Source organism: Symphalangus syndactylus, chromosome 4 (assembly GCF_028878055.3).
Source record: "Symphalangus syndactylus isolate Jambi chromosome 4, NHGRI_mSymSyn1-v2.1_pri, whole genome shotgun sequence".
NCBI classification, from domain to species: Eukaryota; Metazoa; Chordata; class Mammalia; order Primates; family Hylobatidae; genus Symphalangus; species Symphalangus syndactylus.
The window spans coordinates 21,513,861-21,535,372 of NC_072426.2; the positions used below are offsets into that span (position 1 = coordinate 21,513,861).

The 21,512-nt window shown below is 34.9% G+C and overlaps 2 protein-coding genes and 1 long non-coding RNA gene across 9 annotated transcripts in view; 1 reads left to right on the forward strand and 2 right to left on the reverse strand.

The window, feature by feature from the left end:
* The window catches only part of IMPG1 (interphotoreceptor matrix proteoglycan 1), a 169,398-nt gene extending 165,280 nt beyond the window's left edge, over positions 1–4,118 (forward strand). For both annotated transcript variants that reach the window (XM_055274210.2, XM_055274211.2), the window contains 2 exons: positions 1,321–1,393; positions 2,857–4,118. In XM_055274210.2, coding sequence (XP_055130185.1) covers positions 1,321–1,393; positions 2,857–2,934 — 151 coding nt within the window. In that variant the 3' untranslated portion in view covers positions 2,935–4,118. The remainder of the gene's footprint in view (positions 1–1,320; positions 1,394–2,856) is intronic.
* On the reverse strand, positions 230–6,075 carry LOC134736453 (uncharacterized). Its single transcript, XR_010120460.1, has 2 exons — positions 5,972–6,075; positions 230–1,334 (listed from the first exon to the last, which is right to left on the reverse strand). It is a non-coding gene; the product is annotated as an uncharacterized lncRNA (long non-coding RNA).
* A 3,040-nt stretch (positions 6,076–9,115) lies between these two features.
* Positions 9,116–21,512, reverse strand: part of MYO6 (myosin VI) — a 107,136-nt gene continuing 94,739 nt past the window's right edge. For 3 of the 6 annotated variants that reach the window (XM_055274213.2, XM_063637855.1, XM_063637856.1), the window contains 6 exons: positions 21,262–21,300; positions 18,021–18,124; positions 17,119–17,250; positions 14,046–14,072; positions 11,459–11,677; positions 9,116–10,925 (listed from right to left, as the gene is read on the reverse strand). In XM_055274213.2, the coding sequence (XP_055130188.1) occupies positions 10,726–10,925; positions 11,459–11,677; positions 14,046–14,072; positions 17,119–17,250; positions 18,021–18,124; positions 21,262–21,300 (721 nt within the window). In that variant the 3' untranslated portion in view covers positions 9,116–10,725. The remainder of the gene's footprint in view (positions 10,926–11,458; positions 11,678–14,045; positions 14,073–17,118; positions 17,251–18,020; positions 18,125–21,261; positions 21,301–21,512) is intronic. The other 3 variants (XM_063637858.1, XM_063637857.1, XM_063637859.1) reach the window with 3 other exon arrangements.

Here is a 21,512-nt window from a genome sequence, read left to right on the forward strand (position 1 = left end):
ATGGGGTACAACGTGATATTTCAATACATGTATACATTGTGCAATGATCAAATCAGGGTAATTAGCATTCCCATCATCTCAAACATTTATCCTTTCTTTGTAGTAAAAACATTCAAAATCCTCTCTTCTAGCTATTTTGAAATATACAACTACAGTCATCCTACTGTGCAACAGGACACCAGAATTTATGACACTTACCTAATTGTAACTTTGTACCCATTGACCAATCTCTTTTTTTTTTTCTTTTTCGGGAGAACGGGGTCTCGCTATATTGCCCAGGCAGGTCTCAAACTCCTGGGCTCAAGCTATCCTCCCGCCTCTTGCCTCCCTGAGAGCTGGGATTACAGGCGTGAGCCACCGCGCCCGGCCCCACTGACCAATCTGTCTCCATGATACCCTCCTCCCTCCCCTCCCCAGTCCCTGGTAACTACTGTTCTATTTTATATTTCTATGAGATCAGCTTTTTAAATTCCACATGAGTGAGAGCTTGCAGTATTTGTCTGTGTCTGGCTTATTTCACTTAATATAATGTCTTCCAGGTTCATCCATGTTGTGGCAAGTAACAGGATTTCATCCTTTTTATGACAATAGTATTCTATTATATATATTACATATAATTATATATTATATATGTAATACATATATATCACACTTTATCCATTCATTCATTGATGAACAAGAGGTTGACTCCAAATCTTGAGTATTATGAATAGTGCTGCAATATACATGGGAGTGCAGCTATCTCTTTGATATACTCATTTCATTTTCTCTGGACAGATATCCAGTAGTGGGATTGCTCGATCATATGGTAGTCCTATTTTTAATTTTTTTAGGAACCTACAGATGGTTTTCCATAATGACTACTAATTTATATTCCCACCAACACCAACAGGGCATAAGGGTTCCCTTTTCTCCACATCCTCGATAACACTTGTTATCTTTTGGCTTTTTGATAATAGCCATTCTAACTGGAATAAGGTGACAGTTTATTGTGGTTAAAATTTTATTAACAAAATGCCATTATAGAGTTGTTTTTCAGCAACCACAACTCAGAACTTGACTTGAGAAATAAATCTATGTTTGTAATCCTTCAATCCTTCTGAGACCACTGCCTAAGAAACAGTAAGCCAACTAAAAGGCAAAACTTGGGGGAAATGCTGAAAGCACACTTCTTCCAACTCAAACAGAAGACACCTGCAAAAATATGCTATCTATTTTCACTTGTCATGATGTTAAAACTAAAACAGTAGAAAGATGTAGTTACTATTAATGTTGATTAGCCCGAGAAACAAGATACTATGTTTTTGCTTTCTTTTGTAGGTTGCCAGATCACTCTGAAAATCAAGCATACAAAACTAGAGTTAAAAAGTTCCAAAATCAACAAAATAACAAGGTAAAATCATACTTTCTAAGTTGGTTGCAATTATAAACTTGACTTTTGAAGGAAATTAAAAACATTTATGTCCCTCTTATTTTAAATAGATATAAGCAAGATACTTTTTATTTTTAATTTACTGTTTTAAAGGGGGGATATTTTCTAGTGCAAAAAGGATAGAGTCGGAAGGCTGGGATTAACCAAAATGTGTAGATAAAACAACAGAATAACAAAACCAATCCAAGTATTTTATAATATTCCCAACCTTTTCTTATAAAAATATACAGGTAATTTATCAAATGTATTTTAAGGTTGAAATCTTTACAGTGGTAATTTATATTCCTGGCATTGAATAATCTTATATACTTTCAATTTCAAATAATAATCAGCTAAAGGAAAAATATGTAGAAAATATGAAGAAACATCATTTGTGAACAATGAGTAACTTCAAAAATTCGTAAAAGTTCATCTTCAGATATTTTTCAGTGTCCTAGATGCCTCTTAAAATATTCACTTAATCAACTCATTTTACTAAAATAATTTTATTTTACAAAGGAAAATAACTTGTCTATAAGCAATTTATATATAGTTGACATAGTTTTTTAAAATAACTTTGGGGGAAAAAACCTTGGACAATCTTTAGCCTAAAACTACCCATTTTCAAAAATTATAGTCTTTGATAGATATAATTGGTGATAATCAGCCAATGTCTACTTTAAAGTCTACAGTGCTGGATAAAAACAAATGCCTCAAAGTTTGCACCTACAAAAGTTATCATAGTTAATATATGATAAGGATACTAGGGTAATCACACCAAATGCTAATAATAATTTTATGTATCCAAGTGCACACTGGAATGTGTGCCACTTTGGTATCCTGAAACAAAGAAAACTGGAAAAACAGAAAAAGTTTAGACTAGGGCCATAAAATGACAACAGGACACAGGATCTGATATTGACAAAATGTCTAACTAAATCCTGAAGTACCAGATAGAATTATGGATCACATTTCAAATAAATAAAAGGAAGTGATAATTTTCACAGTAGGAAGTAAACTTGAAGAACTACATCTTAATTCAAGGCCGGAACAAGTATCAATGCTGATTATTCCTGGCTACGTGGATTTCTGTGTTGACAGACATTCAGAGGACACATGGGTTCCCTGAGGAAGCATGCTATAATACATTAATGGTGCCTACTATGGTTGGATGGGAAAATGGTGACTCATTCACAGGCTATCTGCCACTCCTGCTCCATGAGATGGGTCAGCCTGAGTATCTAAATAGGCTTAAGAGGGCATGGAGTACATTTCTAGTAGGTTATAAAGTTAAGAATATTTTGAGGTCATCTTCAACATTTCAAAGAAGATGTCACAAATGGCAAGCACATCCTCTTATCTACCAGTGGCACTAATATTGGAAAGAACCATTGGTTTGACCTTGGGTGGCATTTCTTAAGTTCTTAAAACTATTTCTCTTTCAGGTAATCAGTAAAAGAAATTCTGAATTACTGACCATAGAATATGAAGAATTTAACCATCAAGATTGGGAAGAAAATTAAAAACTGAAAATGTACAATTATCATTTAGGCTATCTCAAGAGAGATGATTTGCTTTCTCAAGGAAAATGGAGGCAGGCATATTCATGGGTCATCAAAATCCAGACATACAGTCAACACTGAGAATCAGCACACACCATATTTCAAATACAGAAGAGTCACATACTTGGCAACCAGTAAATTCTGAAGAAAAAGACACTTATTATTAAAACTCCAAATGCAATCAGTGAAACATATTTTTACTATTCTTGGATGATAGTCAAAATGATCGTAAGCCAGGTTTGCTTCCACCTTCCCTGAAAATTTTACTCACAGATCATTTGCAACAAACACAGCTTACTTATTGTTTAGGGACTGAACAATTTATTGGGAAGCAAACTCTTTATATGCTAGAATGTACCTTTAAAAGATGACTACTTATGCAGGGAGATGCAGGTCTCTCTAAATGCATGAATGTATGTAGTGTGTAGGCACTGTAGTGAGTGTATATATGCTCCACACTACAATGTCTGATAAACGCAAACCTCAGTATTCAGTTATTAGGCACACTAGTTTTATATGCAACTACTGCTTACATAGTAGACTGTTTGGTTGCCAATAATCTTTGAATTGTTCTTTAAAAGAAACTGAGGTTCAGCTACACATACAATGGAAAATCTTACTTTTCTTGTTACTACACAAAGCTATTTTAAAGAAGATGCTATGTTGGGAGAAGGGTGAAGTTGTGCTATATGACATAATCAATTCCTGCCTTCCACCACAGATGAACAATGTCTTCCTATAATAACTTCAGAATACTTCCTCGCACCAACTTTAGTGTGTGTATACCTAGACTGGCATCAATGTAATCCAATTCAGTCCATTTTTTATGTGCTGCTTAATGAAAATGAATCTGTCTCTATCTCTTTCAAATGTTCTAATATCAGATATATTTCCTACAAAACCTTAATTTCAATAAAGTAAAAGTGCTATACTCATAGGTTTTTTAATGAGCCTGTGTTTTAGTAGATATTCTCTAGATTTGTTTTATGTATTCAATAAACGATTTTAAGCATGAAAATTTTAATGCTGCCAAAAGACAACAAAACAGTAAACACAAAGAGCAACATTTAACAGTAAGTTTCAAAAATAAAAACAGGCTGGGCACAGTGGCTCACACCTGTAATGTCAGCACTTTGGGAGGCCAAGGCAGGTGGATCACTTGAGGTCACAAGTTTGAGACCAGCCTGGGCAACATGGCAAAACCCTGTCTCTACTAAAAATACAAAAATTAGCTGGATGTGGCAGCACGTGACTGTAGTCCCAGTTACTCGGGAGGCTGAGGCAGGAGAATCACTTGAACCCAGGAGGTGGAGGTTGCAGTGAGCCAAGATCACGCCACTGCACTCCAGCCTGGGCAACAGAGTGACACTGTGTCTCAAACACACACACACACACACACACACACACAAACAAAATGTCCTTAATAATGGAGACAATTTTTGGGCAAGTGGTAGTGCCCCATGAGGGTTACAAACCCTCACACACACCTAGCTTTCATCACCATTCCCATACCCATCCTGCCTTCCACCGCAGATGAACAACATCATCCTATAATAACTTCACTGACTACTTCCCCACAGATGAACAACGTCATCCTATAATAACTTCACTACTTCCCCACAGATGAACAACGTCATCCTATAATAACGTCACTACTTCCCCACAGATGAACAACGTCATCCTATAATAACTTCACTGACTACTTCCCCACAGATGAACAACGTCATCCTATAATAACTTCACTGACTACTTCCCCACAGATGAACAACGTCATCCTATAATAACTTCACTACTTCCCCACAGATGAACAACGTCATCCTATAATAACGTCACTACTTCCCCACAGATGAACAACGTCATCCTATAATAACTTCACTGACTACTTCCCCACAGATGAACAACGTCATCCTATAATAACTTCACTGACTACTTCCCCACAGATGAACAACGTCATCCTATAATAACTTCACTGACTACTTCCCCACAGATGAACAACGTCATCCTATAATAACTTCACTACTTCCCCACAGATGAACAACGTCATCCTATAATAACGTCACTACTTCCCCACAGATGAACAACGTCATCCTATAATAACTTCACTGACTACTTCCCCACAGATGAACAACGTCATCCTATAATAACTTCACTGACTACTTCCCCACAGATGAACAACGTCATCCTATAATAACTTCACTACTTCCCCACAGATGAACAATGTCATCCTATAATAACTTCACTGACTACTTCCTCACACTAACTTTGGTGTGTGCATATCAAAGTGAAGATCTATAATGTGAGACAAGGACTTCAAGGTGAAATATGATGACAAGGTGCCACAGAACAAAGAATGGTGGCAAGAGGTGTACCTACTCACTTCCATATCCCTGGAACTTCACAAAGGAAAACAAATGATAGAAGCATGATAGGCTGACCAAAAGTACATGAAAACATTTCATCAGGAGAGAAAATGATCTATCACTACCACTCCTGTATAACGTAGTCCTCACCCCCTGCATTCCCTGTACTACTTGTGCTCTAACTAGTATAGGAAATGTAGTTTTCTGTGGAGAAAGAGAAGTAGGTAAAAGCCCTATATTATGTGGGGAGGGTCCCATTTTGTGGTGTCTCTCACTCTTTGCATCACCCCTCTTTTGGGTTGGTCTTTTCCAACCAGCCAGGGAAGAGCTGATGAGGTGAGACGGCCAGAGTCTCCTTCCACCCTCAGAGGACCCAGCAGGATTATGGTAGGTTCTTGACACAGGGAATGGATCAGGTACATTCAAGGCCTTAGGGAGAAGGAGCCTTCTTCGAGTCCCCGGTTTTTACATCCTGTGTCTTCTCACAGATTAGTAAGGGTCTGGAGAAAGGCAGCCAAAATTTGGTGTCTCTAATCTCCGCAAAATGAGTAACTGTCACTCACACAGAATCCTGCCTGTTTCCTGGATGGAGATCACATAGGAAATCTGGGGCCAACGTTCAAAGAAGTTTCAATCACCTTGAGTTCCTTGCTTCTTCCTGCAGCCACCTAACACAGTGCTTCCAGCCCTGGCGACTGGATCAAGCTTCAGGAGCCCAGAATTCTCCAACTTATTCCATCTGAAACATGGCAATAAGTGCAACATTTACAACCTGTTCATGACACCCTGTAACGGTATTAAAAGCACAAGATGCAAGTGGAAATTCTACACAGGGAGCATTTATTTATTTGTATTTCCAGTACATCAATTTTTAGAGAAAGCATTAGATATACACTTTTAATGAAATGAGGAAAAATTGACAGTTTGACTAGATGAATTTTCGTAAGTAAAAAGAAAACAGCCAACTAATAAGCCTGTGATTTAAAGGTGAGATGCTACTTGGTACAAATTAGGATTAAATGTGTAGATACGGACATAAAGAGTGGAATAACCGACATTACAGACTCCAGAAAGTGGGAGGGTGAGAAAAGGTTTAGGGATGAAAAATTACCTACTGGGCACAATGTATGCTTATCTGGGTGTTAGGTACACTAAAAGCCCACATTTTACCACTATGCAATATACCCATGTAACAAAACTGCACTTGTACCCCCTAAATCTATTTTTTTTTTTGAGATGGAATTTCACTCTTGTTGCCCAGGATGGAGTGCAATGGCGCCATCTCGGCTCCCTGCAACCTCTGCCTCCCACGTTCAAGTGATTCTCCTGCCTCAGCCTCCCAAGTAGCGGGGATTACAGGCACCTACTACCATGCTAGCTAATGTTTTATATTTTTAGTAGAGACAGGGTTTCACCATGTTGGCCAGCCTGGTCTCGAAGTCCTGACCTCGTGATCCACCCACCTCAGCCTCCCAAAGAGCTGGGATTACAGGCGTGAGCCACCACACCCGGCCCTAAATCTATTTTTAAAAAAACAAATTTGTACTAAAGATTCTCCTTTTGAATGTGCATTAATTTTTCCTGATTATCTCTTGAAAAACTTCTGAGACAGCTAAGCGTGTTTCATATATTAGGTTAGCAATGGGGAAAGGATACAGTGATTTGAATTGAACTAAAGCATACTCAAAGATGTGGTCCCAGCAGAGTAGGTGCTACCTCTGCCAGTCTCTCCATCTTACCCTTCCATGAGGCTTATGTACAGAATGCCTATTTACTGCTGACCTTCTCCAGTGTGGCAGTGCCATTCCTATATGCTAAAATGTCTACACCGGGCATATCTTGATCCAACTTTTAATAACCATACGTTCTGACCCTACAAATTACACATTATTCATTCTAAAACTTAGTAGAGATCTAGGAGTGCTCTGTGTCCTAAAATGTATCAGTGTTTCCAAACTGCGGGTGCAGAATCTTTAGGGGCACACAGCCTGTCTCTTCCACTGTTGCTCTTCTCTTTCCTTATTGTTACAACTGTTTCCCCCACTCCAACATGTCCTTATTTTCATGTTTAGACATCCTTTGCCCTCCCCTTCCATCCTTGTTAGTTTATCTTCTGGGAGAAATTTTAAAACTCTCAATACTTGTTATTATTGGTAATGATAAATAGGGAAAACCTGTCACACCTTCTGAAGTTGTGGAATGACAGAGAGGCAACCCTTTGTAAATCCACAGGGGCTACTAAAAAGTGTTTGTTTTGGTTCTTTTTGTTACATATGATTGGAGCAAAGGCTTTGATATATTTTTCAGTCTACAACTAAATTACTTGACCTCTCTGGATCTGTTACCTCTTCCATAAAAGGAGGCAGGTCTATCACTAACATCATATTAATTGGCTGACTGATTGATTCAATAAATATTTATTCTACTGATCCAAGTACTCTTAAGCTACTTCAGGTAAAAAAAAAAAAACAAAACAAAAAAAAAAAAAAAACCAAAACCAATGATCTACATATTTGGATCCCTTGAGAACCATAGTAATAACCTGTGAATGAAAATGTCTTTTAAAAAATATCCAGTTAATAAAGCTCTACAAACAACACCATTATTCTTGCCTGTGGATTGCTATTCTCTAAGTGTTCACAACCATCACTGATTTTCCACTTACGATGTTCTTTCCTTGGTTGCTTGCAAAACAAAATGGTTCACAAGAATGACCTATGAAAAGTCATGACAGAAGCAGAATGAGCGTTAATATCAGAATGCCTTTGTGTGGCCCTGTGCTCCTACATGCACTGTTTTGTTTCTTCCTCATATTTTCACCTTCCTCTGAAAAGGTGCCATCTCCCCAACTTTACAACTAAGAAAACTCAGTATTCTCTTAACATATGCAGATTAGAGTAACTTCCTTTTCTCAGTGAGTTCCCATAACTCATAATACATATCTCAACTGTGTTACCACAATTAGGAATTATATTAAAATTGAATCAAATGTGAAAACATTCTGTCCTCTCATTTTAAATATTTTATGCATGCTGCCTTTGCAAAGCATATGCTATGGAAAGAACTGGTATTAAGAAAAGATTAGTTCTTTATAGATAGTGGTTTAAACTTCTAATTTTAAATCTCAGTTAAAATGATTGATTAAAATATGAGTGAATTTACTTTTGACTTCCACAGTTTTAACCTGGCATGCATGGGCTTGACTGTGAATACGGTAAAGCAGCTGCATGAACATCATTTAGGACACCATTCCTGCTGTTTCCTTTAAAAGGCTGACAGGGTCCTAAGTTTCTCCAGCAAAGGGGTGTCTGTGTGTATGTGCATCTACTGTACGTAGGTTACTGTAAGTCTATCAGAATTAGGGCAGTTGCCCTGCTGGCCAAAATTAACTCAGGAAACTATTTTAAATAGATAAGTTCTAGGACAGCTGTGTGACATGATTAGAAACATTATGGCTTAAGATTAACTATAATTGTATTAATTATTAGAGTCAAAAACTAAAGACATGACAATGCTTTGCTGTGATACATTTCTTACAAATTTCTTAAAACATTAGATTCTCTCATTTAAATATGGTTAACTCTTTAATTTTCCATCTAGTGCCTATTAATATATCTAAAAGATACACAAAACTATTTCTGAAAAATGTACTAAAGAGACACGTCATTAAAAACCAATTTGCCTACTAAATTTTGTTCAAGAACTTTACTCACTACTGGTTAGGAAAAAAGCTTATCATTCACTATCCTACACAAATAAAAACACCAGTTAAAGGCGAGAGATGGAAGAGAGAGAATAGGTCATTTATTTCAGTAGCTACACCTTCTGTCATCAATCACAGGGATGAAATGACCCAAGGGTGGGTGAATCTATGCAGTAATACAGCCTTCAAAAGATAATCACATTTGCATTCTCAATTAATAATAGCACAGATACTACCATTTAATTTAACTCAACAATCATTTGCATGTATCATAATAAATAAATGTTTCTATACTAAAACATGAGAGAAGCAATTCTGAAGACAGTGTCTGTGGCTCACAAACACCAGTCAGCTGGGAAATACTTCCCTAACTGAGGTAATCTTTCTAGGGAAAAAATAAATCAGTAGAATTTCATTCAAAGTTTAGGGTCTCTAAAAACTGGGGAAAAAAGCAGTACAGAGAATAATTTTACTTTATAATTTTATTCTAAAATACAACAAAACTCCCTAGAATTATGTCAGCATAACTCCTTGATGTATTTTTGTCTTTAAATTCCAAATGTGAAAGTCATAAATATTAGGCTTAAAGCTGCTGACATTTGAATCAATACTAACAGCACACAAAGAAAACATTTTAAAATTATCAGTTATGTAAAACAAGCACTTACTAAATACAAGGACTTCTGAATTACAAAGCTTATGAAACAGGTCTACAATTACCAAAACCTCAAAGGTCAAAAAAGACACTAGGAATTTCTTAAAAAGAAAGATGTTGGAAGCAGAACACTTACTAAATCAATGAAACAACTTGGACAAGATTCTGATACAAAAATCACTATAGAGGTGAAGTTGAAAGAATATTTGAATTCAGTACAGTTAAGCCACTATGCCACCTAAAACCTATTTCCTTTTCTAACTGAAACAAAACTTATCTCAAAACTTTTAGGCATTTAAACAATCTGAATTTCCTTTATTTTTCCACAGAATAATATAAAAAGAATATTCTGACAGCAACACACATTGTGCTAGCAAAGAAAAGCAAATCTGTGCTGGATACTATTAGTACCTCTTATCACAGAATACATCAAATACATTAAGGCTCTTTCTAGAATTCTAGAACTTAGAAGTGTTTCATTCAAACTAAGATACTGCAAAGGAGGAAAAAAATAGATTTTCCACCTTTAATGGAAATTTCCAAACATGTCTGAAAATGTCTATAAAGTACACAGCTTTTCAGACCAAAACATTAGTGCCTGGATCATTTTAAGTGGTTTAGTTATTGTAAGACTGTAAGCTCATGTTTTATTACTCCAGTTATATGGTACTGTGCCATCCTTAAAAAGTATTTTGAATTTTGAAAAAACTTCTCTTTTCCTAGAGAACAATTACGATGGATGTAAGGTAGTCTTCTGGCAAAGGATGAGAAACATCAGAATGTGCCCAAGTGTAATAGTTAGAGAATAATGAGAGTTTTGGGAATTACAGCAGGACACAGAAAAATAATTTTTAGGTCCAAAATTTGCTACCATAATTAACCTTAAACAAATTCACCAAAAGCCATGATTAATAAAATCTGTTCACTTTATAGAAGTAACTCTAACATGATTATGGAATGGTTAAATCTGGGGGCACACACCCTACCTAAGTACCATGGCAAAGGCTCCCAGCTGTAAGGCTGGTGTGCAACATCTACTTTAACAGATTCTGCAGCATGGCTGTTGCATAGGTGGGCCGAGCCTGTCTGCTCTCAATCGCATTCTGAAGGTACTGGATGCCTCCACAGCGTTCCCAGATTTCTTCAAACTGTCTTGGCAAGATCTCAGCACCACGCTTCCGAGTCAGGCCAGTCTCCTCAAGATTCAGCTCACACATCTCCATGTCGTCCTTACCTGTATTCATGAGATATCAGAAAATCACCATCTCTCTCTCTTCAGGACCATTTCTTACCAGTTGTATGCCTGAAATACCTATTAATTCTCATAGATTTGAAAACTTCCTAAGACTTTTTCTCTAAGATGGAAATCTGCTTAATAAAATCACCAGAAACAATTAAAATTTGTCCCCCATCAAGGACCCTTTCAATATTAATAAACACTGCTATTGATCAAACAAGTTATCAGAGTTAATAAAAATGCTACATTTCCTCAAGCCACTACAAATCAATGGATATGATGAAACACAAATGGAAGCGTTTTTAGGATACAGACAAGTTTCTATGTGCTAAGAACATAATTTAATCCAAGCAATTTCACATTATAAATGAGTTAATCCTCACTGAACTGGAAATGTGATTTAACCGCAAGACTCCATCCCTCAACCCTGAAATTTAATAAATTATTACATTATACATTAGAATGTTTCATTCAGAGAGTTTATGATGTTTTTTGTTTTATAATTTGTTTTTCATGTGAATCATACACACCAGCCACAAGTAGGATGGGTGGCTTGTCAGGATGGAGTTCCATTTGCCGGGCAATCCATGGTCCATCAAAATGGGCATACCACCAGCCTTTTTTCTTACTCTGAGGGTCTTTGTACTGGTCAGCAGGGCGGATGAATGGGATGCGGAAGAAGCGTTGCTGTCGGTTCATTTCAATCTCCTGCTGCCTGGCAGGAATCTGAGCTGCTGGGTTCTGCTGAGCTATTACACAGAACAAGGAAAGTTATACCAGCAGCTCAAGGGAAAAGAAAAGAGCCTTGAATCCTAAAATATACCCCAATAATTTTTTAAAAAGAAGAAAAGTCCCTAATAGTAAATTTAAAACAAAATGCAAATATTTATTGCCTATGAATTAATAAAATTCAGAGTGTTACTTCTTAGAATTGTCTTTCCCTTAAGATGTTTCTTAGCATTGCAAACACACACACACACCACCACCACCACCACCACCACCACTACCAGCAACAAACCCCTGTCAGATTCCCACAAATCACTGTAACGGTAACCTAAAATAAACTCACATGGCAGGAAAACAAACTACTATTATTTACTAGATTTATATTCTTCCTCCAAAGAGTTCAAATTTGTAGAGTAACTTTCATTCGACTATTTATGATAGAACAAAATAAACAGTAATTTCAAAAATCTGAAGGATGTAGACATTTGTCAGTTTAATCACTATTTCCACAAAAAGTAGAAGCCATATAAAAATTTTTTCTTTTGCCAACAAATTTTAGGATTTAAAATGACCACAATGACATAGATATTAACAACATTTAGACAACTATATGATAAAAGAAACCTTATAACAGTAAGCATAAACTTTCCCTTAAAGATACTTACTTACTCTGAAATCAGATTTCTCTTAGAATAAAATCCAATGAAGTAAGTGCAAAGTATGTAACATATGGTTCTCCTTGCCAAAAGAAAAGAAAAATCCTTGCTTTTCTACTAGTACTGGGCATTTCATTCATATCTATCTTTCATTCCTAGCTCAATTTTCATTACTTAACAATTAGGTTTTTATTTTTTCTGCAAATGTAAACATTTCCCTGGGGCAATGACTTTACATCTTTAGCAGCATAATTTTGGTTAGCCTGTTTAATCTGTTTTATACTCACAGAACTTCAAAAGTGGAACAACCATTTACAGCAGCTCAATTAAGAGTCTCACTATGAAAATCTAAGTGTGTCAAAGAAATATTGTAAAATGTACATATGATACAAAGCCAAGAACAGCCACACGGCTTTTGTAAGAATTTGCAAATACTGAAAGGATGAAAATACTCTTATTCTACTTTTTATACCAAGAAATAGCAAAATCTTTATAGCAGTTGAATTTATTTCTTTGCAAACCAGAGAAAGCAAAAAGCAGTTAGCAAAGCTATATATGCCTATGAAAGAATGAGAGGCCCGGTTTTGTTAGTAACTTTAAAAGCCGCATCACATATTAACAGACATCTGCTTATCTATTCTTTCGCTCCTGCTTTCCCAGAGCTACTTACAGTTCAGTGTTTCTACTTTTAAGTTTTTAAAACTCCCTACATTGTGGAAAATGTACTAATTCAAAACTAAGAATTTAAAAACCTTCCCTCCATCTAAAGTAGTGAATTAGAATTTAATGTCCAGTTTACAGGAAATTTACCATGATACTGATAGTCATTCATTAACCTACTTTTCAATTTGAAGTAAGTCTCCTGTAAGTTAAGATACTGGATAAAATTCAGAAACTAAATAGAAAGTCTTTGATAGCTTTTCCTACTAACGGGAGAACTGAAATTTTGTTGGGGAAGACTAGAAACGAATGCTTATCTGGAAAAACACAAAGACAGAGACGTTAAAAGCTTGAAACTAATATTCTAAGTAACTTTCCTTCACATTCAATTGTGTAATCTTCAAATGCAGCCCTATAAATTATAAGAAGCACTTCCAAACATCAGGTCCAACCAGTTGGCAAATGAATGTGACGTTATATCCAAATCATTACTGCCCAACTAATTCTACAAGAGATTTGCTGTGCACTAAGGTGACTCAAAGCTTTTAAATTATCAAAGAATGTGTATCATAAGAAGCTATAAACGTAACAGAATAATCTCCTCTTCCTATTTAAGGAGGTATCATTATTAAACCTGTATACACTATCACATTATCTATAAAACTAAAATACCTTTGGCAGAAATGCAGACACCATCAGTGTTTGAAAATACAGTGACCAAAACCAGCACCTAAAAGTTAGTCTTTATTCTAAAAGGTCAGCTGCTATGTTAAGAGTTTTGCTACAATAAGAATTGTATATACTCTCAGTTTAAAATGCTAGTCATTTTCTTAATGCAAGTAAGTTGATAAAACATTAATTTCATTAGATTTTTTGTAATACATATACATATTGGAGTGATCCAAATAAAGCATCATCTCAAATTAAAATATATCTTAGTATGGATATAACAACTTTAACACACTACAATTCCACTTAAAATTGTAGCAAAACAACTTTTAATAGAAGTTAGTACTTTGTAAAGTATTTTAACCCATCTTCCAGTTAGCTCATGAGTTACCACCCATTGACTTACGTGAATTGTTCAAAAATGGTGCAAAATCTGTGAACAAATATTTTATGTTGAAGAAAAGATAAAAATGCCAAAACTGTTAAATGAGCATTTTTCTAATTTATAAAGCCTTCCCATCAATTGAGGTGGTGACTGAAAAGTAAATATCCTACCCACAAGCCAAATATTCTCAGAATTACCTAAAAGCAGGTGCTGCTCTCTGATTTTTTTAAAAGGCTATTTTGACTGATTAGGCTCAGGAAATTCTGATTGAAGCACATATAAAGAGGACCAAAATTTAAAAATCATACTTCATTTGTGATTTTTGGAACATACATCCAAACAAAAACCTAATACAATGACTTAATAGACATTATAGTACCTTTCATACATTACTAGAATTTTCATAGAAAATAATGAGAATTCATCAAAAAATTATATACATCACAGGAGTAAAAACATTACTACTTTTTGGTAACAGTATGTTTTGCTTTCTTTAAACTGTCTAAATCTTAAACTCATGCCATTTTTATTTTATAAACTATAAAATAAAACTACTTTCCAAAATCATTGTTTTAAACAATTAATTACTCTAAATATTTACTAGGTGATTTGTCACTGCCCAAAAAATTATTTCTAAAAAATCTCCCTCTGCAGTAAATGAGATGAAAGCATGCTCATCCAGGACTGTACCAGGAAGAGGGTCTGAGGCTCCTTAGGCATTATTTTAAGAGTTTACCATTAGCTGTCAACGTATTACTCTCTAAGTCAACAATACGAACCTACATTTTTGTTAATCATAAGTTGTCATCATTTTATTTTCTCAAATTAATGAATTGTTCCTTCTAAATATTAGACTACACAGCACTTCCTTTTAAAGGGTGTTTAGCTGCCACATTAGGAAATCATTTAAGTATAGAATTTTCTCAGTTGAGCTTCTTGGTGCTCTTTAACCTTTGCTTTTAGCTATGCTCCTGTGTCAAGATGAATTTTGTATAAGAAAGAACATAAAGATAAAGAGAAAAGCAAAAAAAAAGTACTTTTCAGAGCAGAAGTTACATTTGATAAAATATATCCTGAAAATGACTCATAATCAAGTTCTCTGAAGGCTTAATATGTATGTGTGGGGTTGTGTTCACATAAATTCCTAAATTTGTTCATAAACCTTGATAGAACCCTTAGGAAGCTTTCCTAATCTACTCTTTTGTTTTCCCAAATAATATATTACAAACAGAAACAGCAGTGAACCAGCAAGGTGAGCCACGTATTATTTGCATCTTTTTTGGATAAAGCTAGATGAATAAGGTATCAAAGTTTGAGTCACAAATACAATAAATATGTGTACATTAATTTAAAATGTGTGTGCCAAATATTACAACATGAACCTCTTTTTGTTTTAAGAAGTGTGATCACTCAGATGTATTAATTTTTAAATACAATATAATGAAAGTCTGTCAAGCTAAAGTTAGTAATTATAACATTTACAGCTAAAAAGAATAGCCCACTGTCATTTTTTGCAAAACAAAGGTAATCTGTGGTCAGAACTCAGGACACAGTGAACAGCTAATGTAATCATTTTGTTGTGTTTAATTAGAAGAGGAAAAATATGAAACTGGAGAAGAGAGTGGTGTCACAGTATTTAGTGGGGCTTCCACCTGCCACTTCTTGGTTACAAGTGATTTCCCACTGCCCTTGCATAGCCCTATATTCTGATTGCCACTCCTTGAGCAACAACTGGCACTAATATTACCCTTATTAATAATAATATTGCCCTCACTCAATCTATTCTTTGCAACAACTTAGAAACACTAAAATTCCACTATTAAATTGACTTTATTTAAACACTGCTTTTATTTACTTAGAAGGTAGTGAGGAAAGCAAAATATAACCAAGAACTCATTTTTTAAGTCAACTTGGGTCCTGCATTGCTAAGATATACTATCAACTGTTGGGAATATACCACTTAGGGGGAAAAAAACACACAAAATATTGAATCTGCTGTCACCTTGATGTTAACCAGAATTAAGCTAATAAATTGTGCCAATTTAAACACAGTAAATCCAATTATTGCTTTAAAGATTGAAATTACAACTCACATATCACACAAGGTATTCTCAGTCAATGTTAAAGCTCATGCATGCTTTTACTAGGTTATATCTCTTCTACTCTACTTTCCAATTTCAAGTATACACCTTGGCCTTTTGCATAACAAAGTAACAAAATCCATGTTCAGGATCCCAATCAAAAAATCACATCTTGATCTAGGCAAAACTCTAGTCTGAAGCAAGGTAATATTTCTCACTTTTATATATTTGCAGTATTGTAAAATAATGTTTGCAGTAAAATTATTTTTGAAACAAAGGAATTAGAGTGTAAATGGACAATGCATGAATCAATTCCTTCCTTTTTCCAGGCTATAACCCTATTCTGGGAGCAAAACAAAAGTACTTATAGCTACATATAAAAAAGATAACAATATTGAGTATTTCAGGGAACTATTTCTAAAAACTGAGCTACATTAAATTTTAAAAATTAGAAAAAGGGGTGGGAGCAGTAGCTCATGCCTATAATCCTAGAACTTTGGAAGGCCAAGGCAAGAGGATTGCTTGAGCCCAGCAGTTTGAGACCAGCCTGGATAAAATGGCAAGATCTCATCTCTATTTATTTAAAAAATAAAAATTATAGAAAATTTAAAAATAAAAACTAAGCATCATCCTTTTTAGCAACTCATTTTCACATGTAAAATTCATTTCACATGTAAAGTAAAAGATGCATGGCAATCCTGACATTTTCACATTTAATCTTGTGAGTGTGTGCACATGTGTGTGTGAAAATTACACATGCACACCCTCTTCAGACAAGAAAATTCTTGTCTCAATTATAGTAAATTCAATATATCTTAACAAGTATGAGTTTAAAGACATACTCATAAAAATAATGCTATAAAAGATAGGCCATCAAGGCTGTATTAGGTTCAATGGCTCACTGTTCTAAAATAGAAAATTTATACGGGACATTTTACCCATGTCTTAAGTACAGACACATGCATTTATATACATATATTTTAAAACGTTCAAAAGTACAGATTTTTTTTTACCATAATCAGTAACAGACTTTGGAGCACGTTGCTCTGTTTCAGTATTTCTCTTCTTGTTCTTAGATTTCCAAGCATGATACACTTTTAGTCTCCTATGAAATTCTTCTCTGCAAGCTGCCAGGAGCTCAATATCTATTGATTACATTGAGCAAAAAAAAAAATTGACATGTTAATTTATTCACCTAACATAATGATATAATCTGTGGCATAAGGAGATTTTATTATTTTTAAATTAATGGTACAAAATCAAAAGTAAGCTAATTATTCATAAAGATAAACATTTTATAATATTATTGTTCAAATTTACAGATCATTTCCTTACACAGTATTACTATCTTACACCATTTGCTCCACAGAAGAACTCTGAACTAAACAGGTCTTTTATATGAAGGAAGTGAATCAGAAACGTTAAGCAACTTGTCGAAGGCAACAAGTCTTTACAATAGAATAAAAAGTCACTGTGATAAAATACAAACTAGATTCACAAGCAAGACATTTTTTATAATTATGCAGAGATACTCAGTGGAGGAAAATATAGTGAGAAATTATGTACAATTATGATACTTTTGTTTCTAGTCATAGTTTTCTGAATTCATCGTTCCTACTCATAGTTTTCTGAATTCAAACACTGTGATTTAAATAAGAACATAACTATGTGGGATCCTCTGGATATAGTATTTTACTCTAATTGTTCTGTGGGAAGAAAAATAGCCTTAAAAAGAAAGCACTGCATTGCCATTTGTTACTGTGCATTCATGGACCAAAAGATTCAGATAATATAGGTATTATATATACATACAAACACACACACACACACACACACACACACCTCACCCCAATCTAGGTATTTATCACCTATCACTATCAACATTTTCTATTTTTGATCTTCTCCAAACACTTACCACAAGAAGTATTGATGGTATCACGTAGTTCTGCATATTTCCATTTACTAAGATCATATTTCTTGGTACCAGCAGCTGCTTTGGTGGCTTGTACAGCAGGACCTCTGTAATTATTACACATTTTTGCATGTTTAAACCAGAAACATGAAGAAAACATTGACTAAAGAGGCAAGAAAGCGTGCATAAGTTTGAAAACCGGAAACAGCTACTAGAAAAACATAATTTTTGTTTCTTTGACGGATGAGATTAATAATGGCATACTAAAAGATGGCCAAATAAATTAAAAATTTCCAGCATGCCAATTGATAGTCACATTAGATTTTAAATCCAAACTTTTGATTCTAATATTCTAGTTCCACAAACTTCCCCCAGACTTCAGTTTCAATGTTTTTACTAATACATATACGAACACTTAAAGTTTAAAAATATACTGACATATATTCCTCAAAATCAAGAAAGAAATCCTCAACACACCTGAAAGATCATTAAAAGCATATTAAAGTTTTGTTTATGAGCAATGAGGCTGCCCAGTGCAATCACCTGGAGAGACGGCGGAAAGCTACAGACGGCCAAACTCCATTCACACACAGTGGCTCAGAATATCCCTGGGCCTCTGGATGTTTACAGAGTACACAGGTAAGTAGCCAAAACCTGCAACCCACTGCATGAGTCACTCAAGTTGGCTTAAAGAACGGATGGAATCTGGAAACTCTTTACTTTTTAGGCTTCACTGCTATAAGAATACTTAGAAAAGTTCTACAAGCAGACAAAAACCACACCCTCATAAGTAATAAGAAAACTAGTAAATTCAAGAGGTTTTAGCTCATGAGGTAAATAACAGAGATTTCAAAGGGCACAAGTGCTGTATCATGACCCATTTAGTAGCACATATGGGGAAACAGGAAAGAAAGAAAATCCAAAGCACTCAATAAAATGAAATAAATTCAACTTTTTCAAAACTGCTACGCAGTGCTTTAAGGCCTGCTTTTTTTGGTTTTGTTTTTTGTTTGTTTTTGGTTTTGTTTTTTTTTGAGAAGGGGTCTGGCTCTTTCACCCAGGCTGGAGTGCAGTGGTACAATCTTGGCTCACTGCAACCTCCATCACCCGGGCTCAAGCAATTCTCCCACCTCAGCCTCCTAAATAGCCGGGACTACAGGCACCCACCACCAAGCCGGGCTAATTTTTATAATTTTTGTAGAGATGGGGTCTCGCCATGTTGCCCAGGCTGGTCTCGAACTCCTGAGCTCAAGTGATCTGCCCACCTCAGCCTCCCAAAGTACTGGGATTACAGGCGTTGACCCACCACACCTGGCCTTTAAGACTTTTATGCATATAATTTGAGATCATTAATCAGAAAATATGGGAACAATTTATTTTCTGTAATAATAAACTTATTTTTCAGCAAAAGATTACACTTGCAAATAGCAGACACTCAGAATAAGCTGCAAGACTTTAAGCTCAGTGGAACAAGGGAAGAGTTTAAATACATCACATTTCAAGACATGAAAAGAAGGTGGCACAAAATATTAAAATAAGTATTAAAGAACAAAAGTATTGCTTCTTAGGTATCACACAAGGAAATTCTCCATTATCATCTACTACCTAAAATATACTTCCTCTTAAAGAGGGTTGATCAAGATATAATGCCTGAAAATAAACATGTATTTTCTCAGTCTTTTACATTTTGAAAGATAACAGCCATCCTGGCAAGCAGTGAAGACACAAACTTAATTGAAAAATGATGTCTGAGAATATGTTACTTTCTTCCTGAAGTAAAGGAAATTATTCTTTCAATATTAAGCTTAACAATGAAATAAATAAGGTACCCTTGCTTCTTTAAAAGGCCTGTGTATGCTTTCATTCTAGAAAATAAAAAATAGCATACTTCATCCTACATACTTAAAATTGTTTGACATAGTAATTGTTAGTTACATATAAGACTAGCTAAAGAATAATGTGTGGCCATTAGTCCTTCCTGTATTTTTATGATTAAAATCTGTTTTAGCTTTGTTGCAGAATCTCTACCTTTCATAAGTGGTCTAAGTGGCAATTTTCCATGTAGCTTTTTGGTCTTAATTGCTTTGCTCAAAAACAGCCAGCTGTGTATCAGCAAGGTCTCTCATTTCCTTAACAATAAATTATGCTTTTACATTTATTCAAATATTCTTTGTCTTTTCTACATCCCTAAACTACTAATCAATAAACGAAAAAAATTCCTTTTATTTTTAAGCTGTTCTGGGAGTCTTTTCTAGGAGGGCAGCTGAAAATTATTACATTTTGTTTTGTTGTTATCTTTTCTTTTGAAAGAAGAGGTAAATTGACATAATATACAGTTTTATAGATTGTCAGAATGTATATAAGGTATTAGAATATATGTAAAATGTGTTTTGATACTTTTAAAAATTACATTAAACTCAAATGATTATTGCTTAGAATATGGTTTTAATATCCCTAACTTTTCATTCCTATTACCTCAAACAAAAGTGTATCTACTAAAAAACATAGCATCCAAAGAAGTACATCAATGCAACACATTTAAATGTTTCCCCACCCCCATCTCTGGAGTTACTAAAATAGTAAAGGGGTAATTTGCTGATTATTCAGACTTCCTATAAAGACAATCATGTAAAGAATACAATAGTAGCAAACTGATTTTTAAGTGTTAATAATTTAACACTTTTAATTATCTTTGTAACTTCAAAATTAAGAATTAACATGTTAGTGAATCATATCCATTTATAAAAGTAATGGACCAGATCCTGCTGGTGGCTCAATTTACACCAGTGGTTTTCAAACCATGTGCCATAGTGCAGAGCCCCTCAAGAGCCATGCTCTTACTCTACCTCCTCTTCAACGATGCACAGTGGTGCCCAAATTAGGGGCAGCACCACCCCAGGGAGAGTTGCAAAATACTCATTTTGTCATGATGAGGGGAAGAAGTCCCCTACTGAGACTGAGTTGGTGGAGGCCAGAGATAAGCAGTAGAGTTCCACTGCCAAGGGAACTGTCCCATTCAAAATGCCAATGGTATCCCCACGACTTTGAAGGAATACTGGTTTTTAACTTTTTCTTTGTTGGGTGGGGTGAGGGAGAAGTGATATTTCTTGTACAGAAAGAAATATCACTTTACATAGAAAGAGTAGGCTACTCATGTAACAGGTTCTGGTCCAAATAATCAAAAGTAATTTAAAAATATGATTTTGAGGTGAACACTTATTTCCCCCAATGACACTGCACTAACCTACTCAAAAATTCTGACATTTCTTTGGCCATTTGTTCCCTACAAGAAAAATGATAATACAACATGGTTACATAAAAGGCATACTACATAAAGATCTAGAAGTATAATTAAAATATATATTTTCAATATTATTTAACAATTGTTCATAACTGTTTTACTTTGTTAATGCCTATAATATACTATTCAACAAATCTAGCCGTAACACACAGAAAAATTTTTGTTTAAATCCAGTTCAAGTTATTTGAATGTCT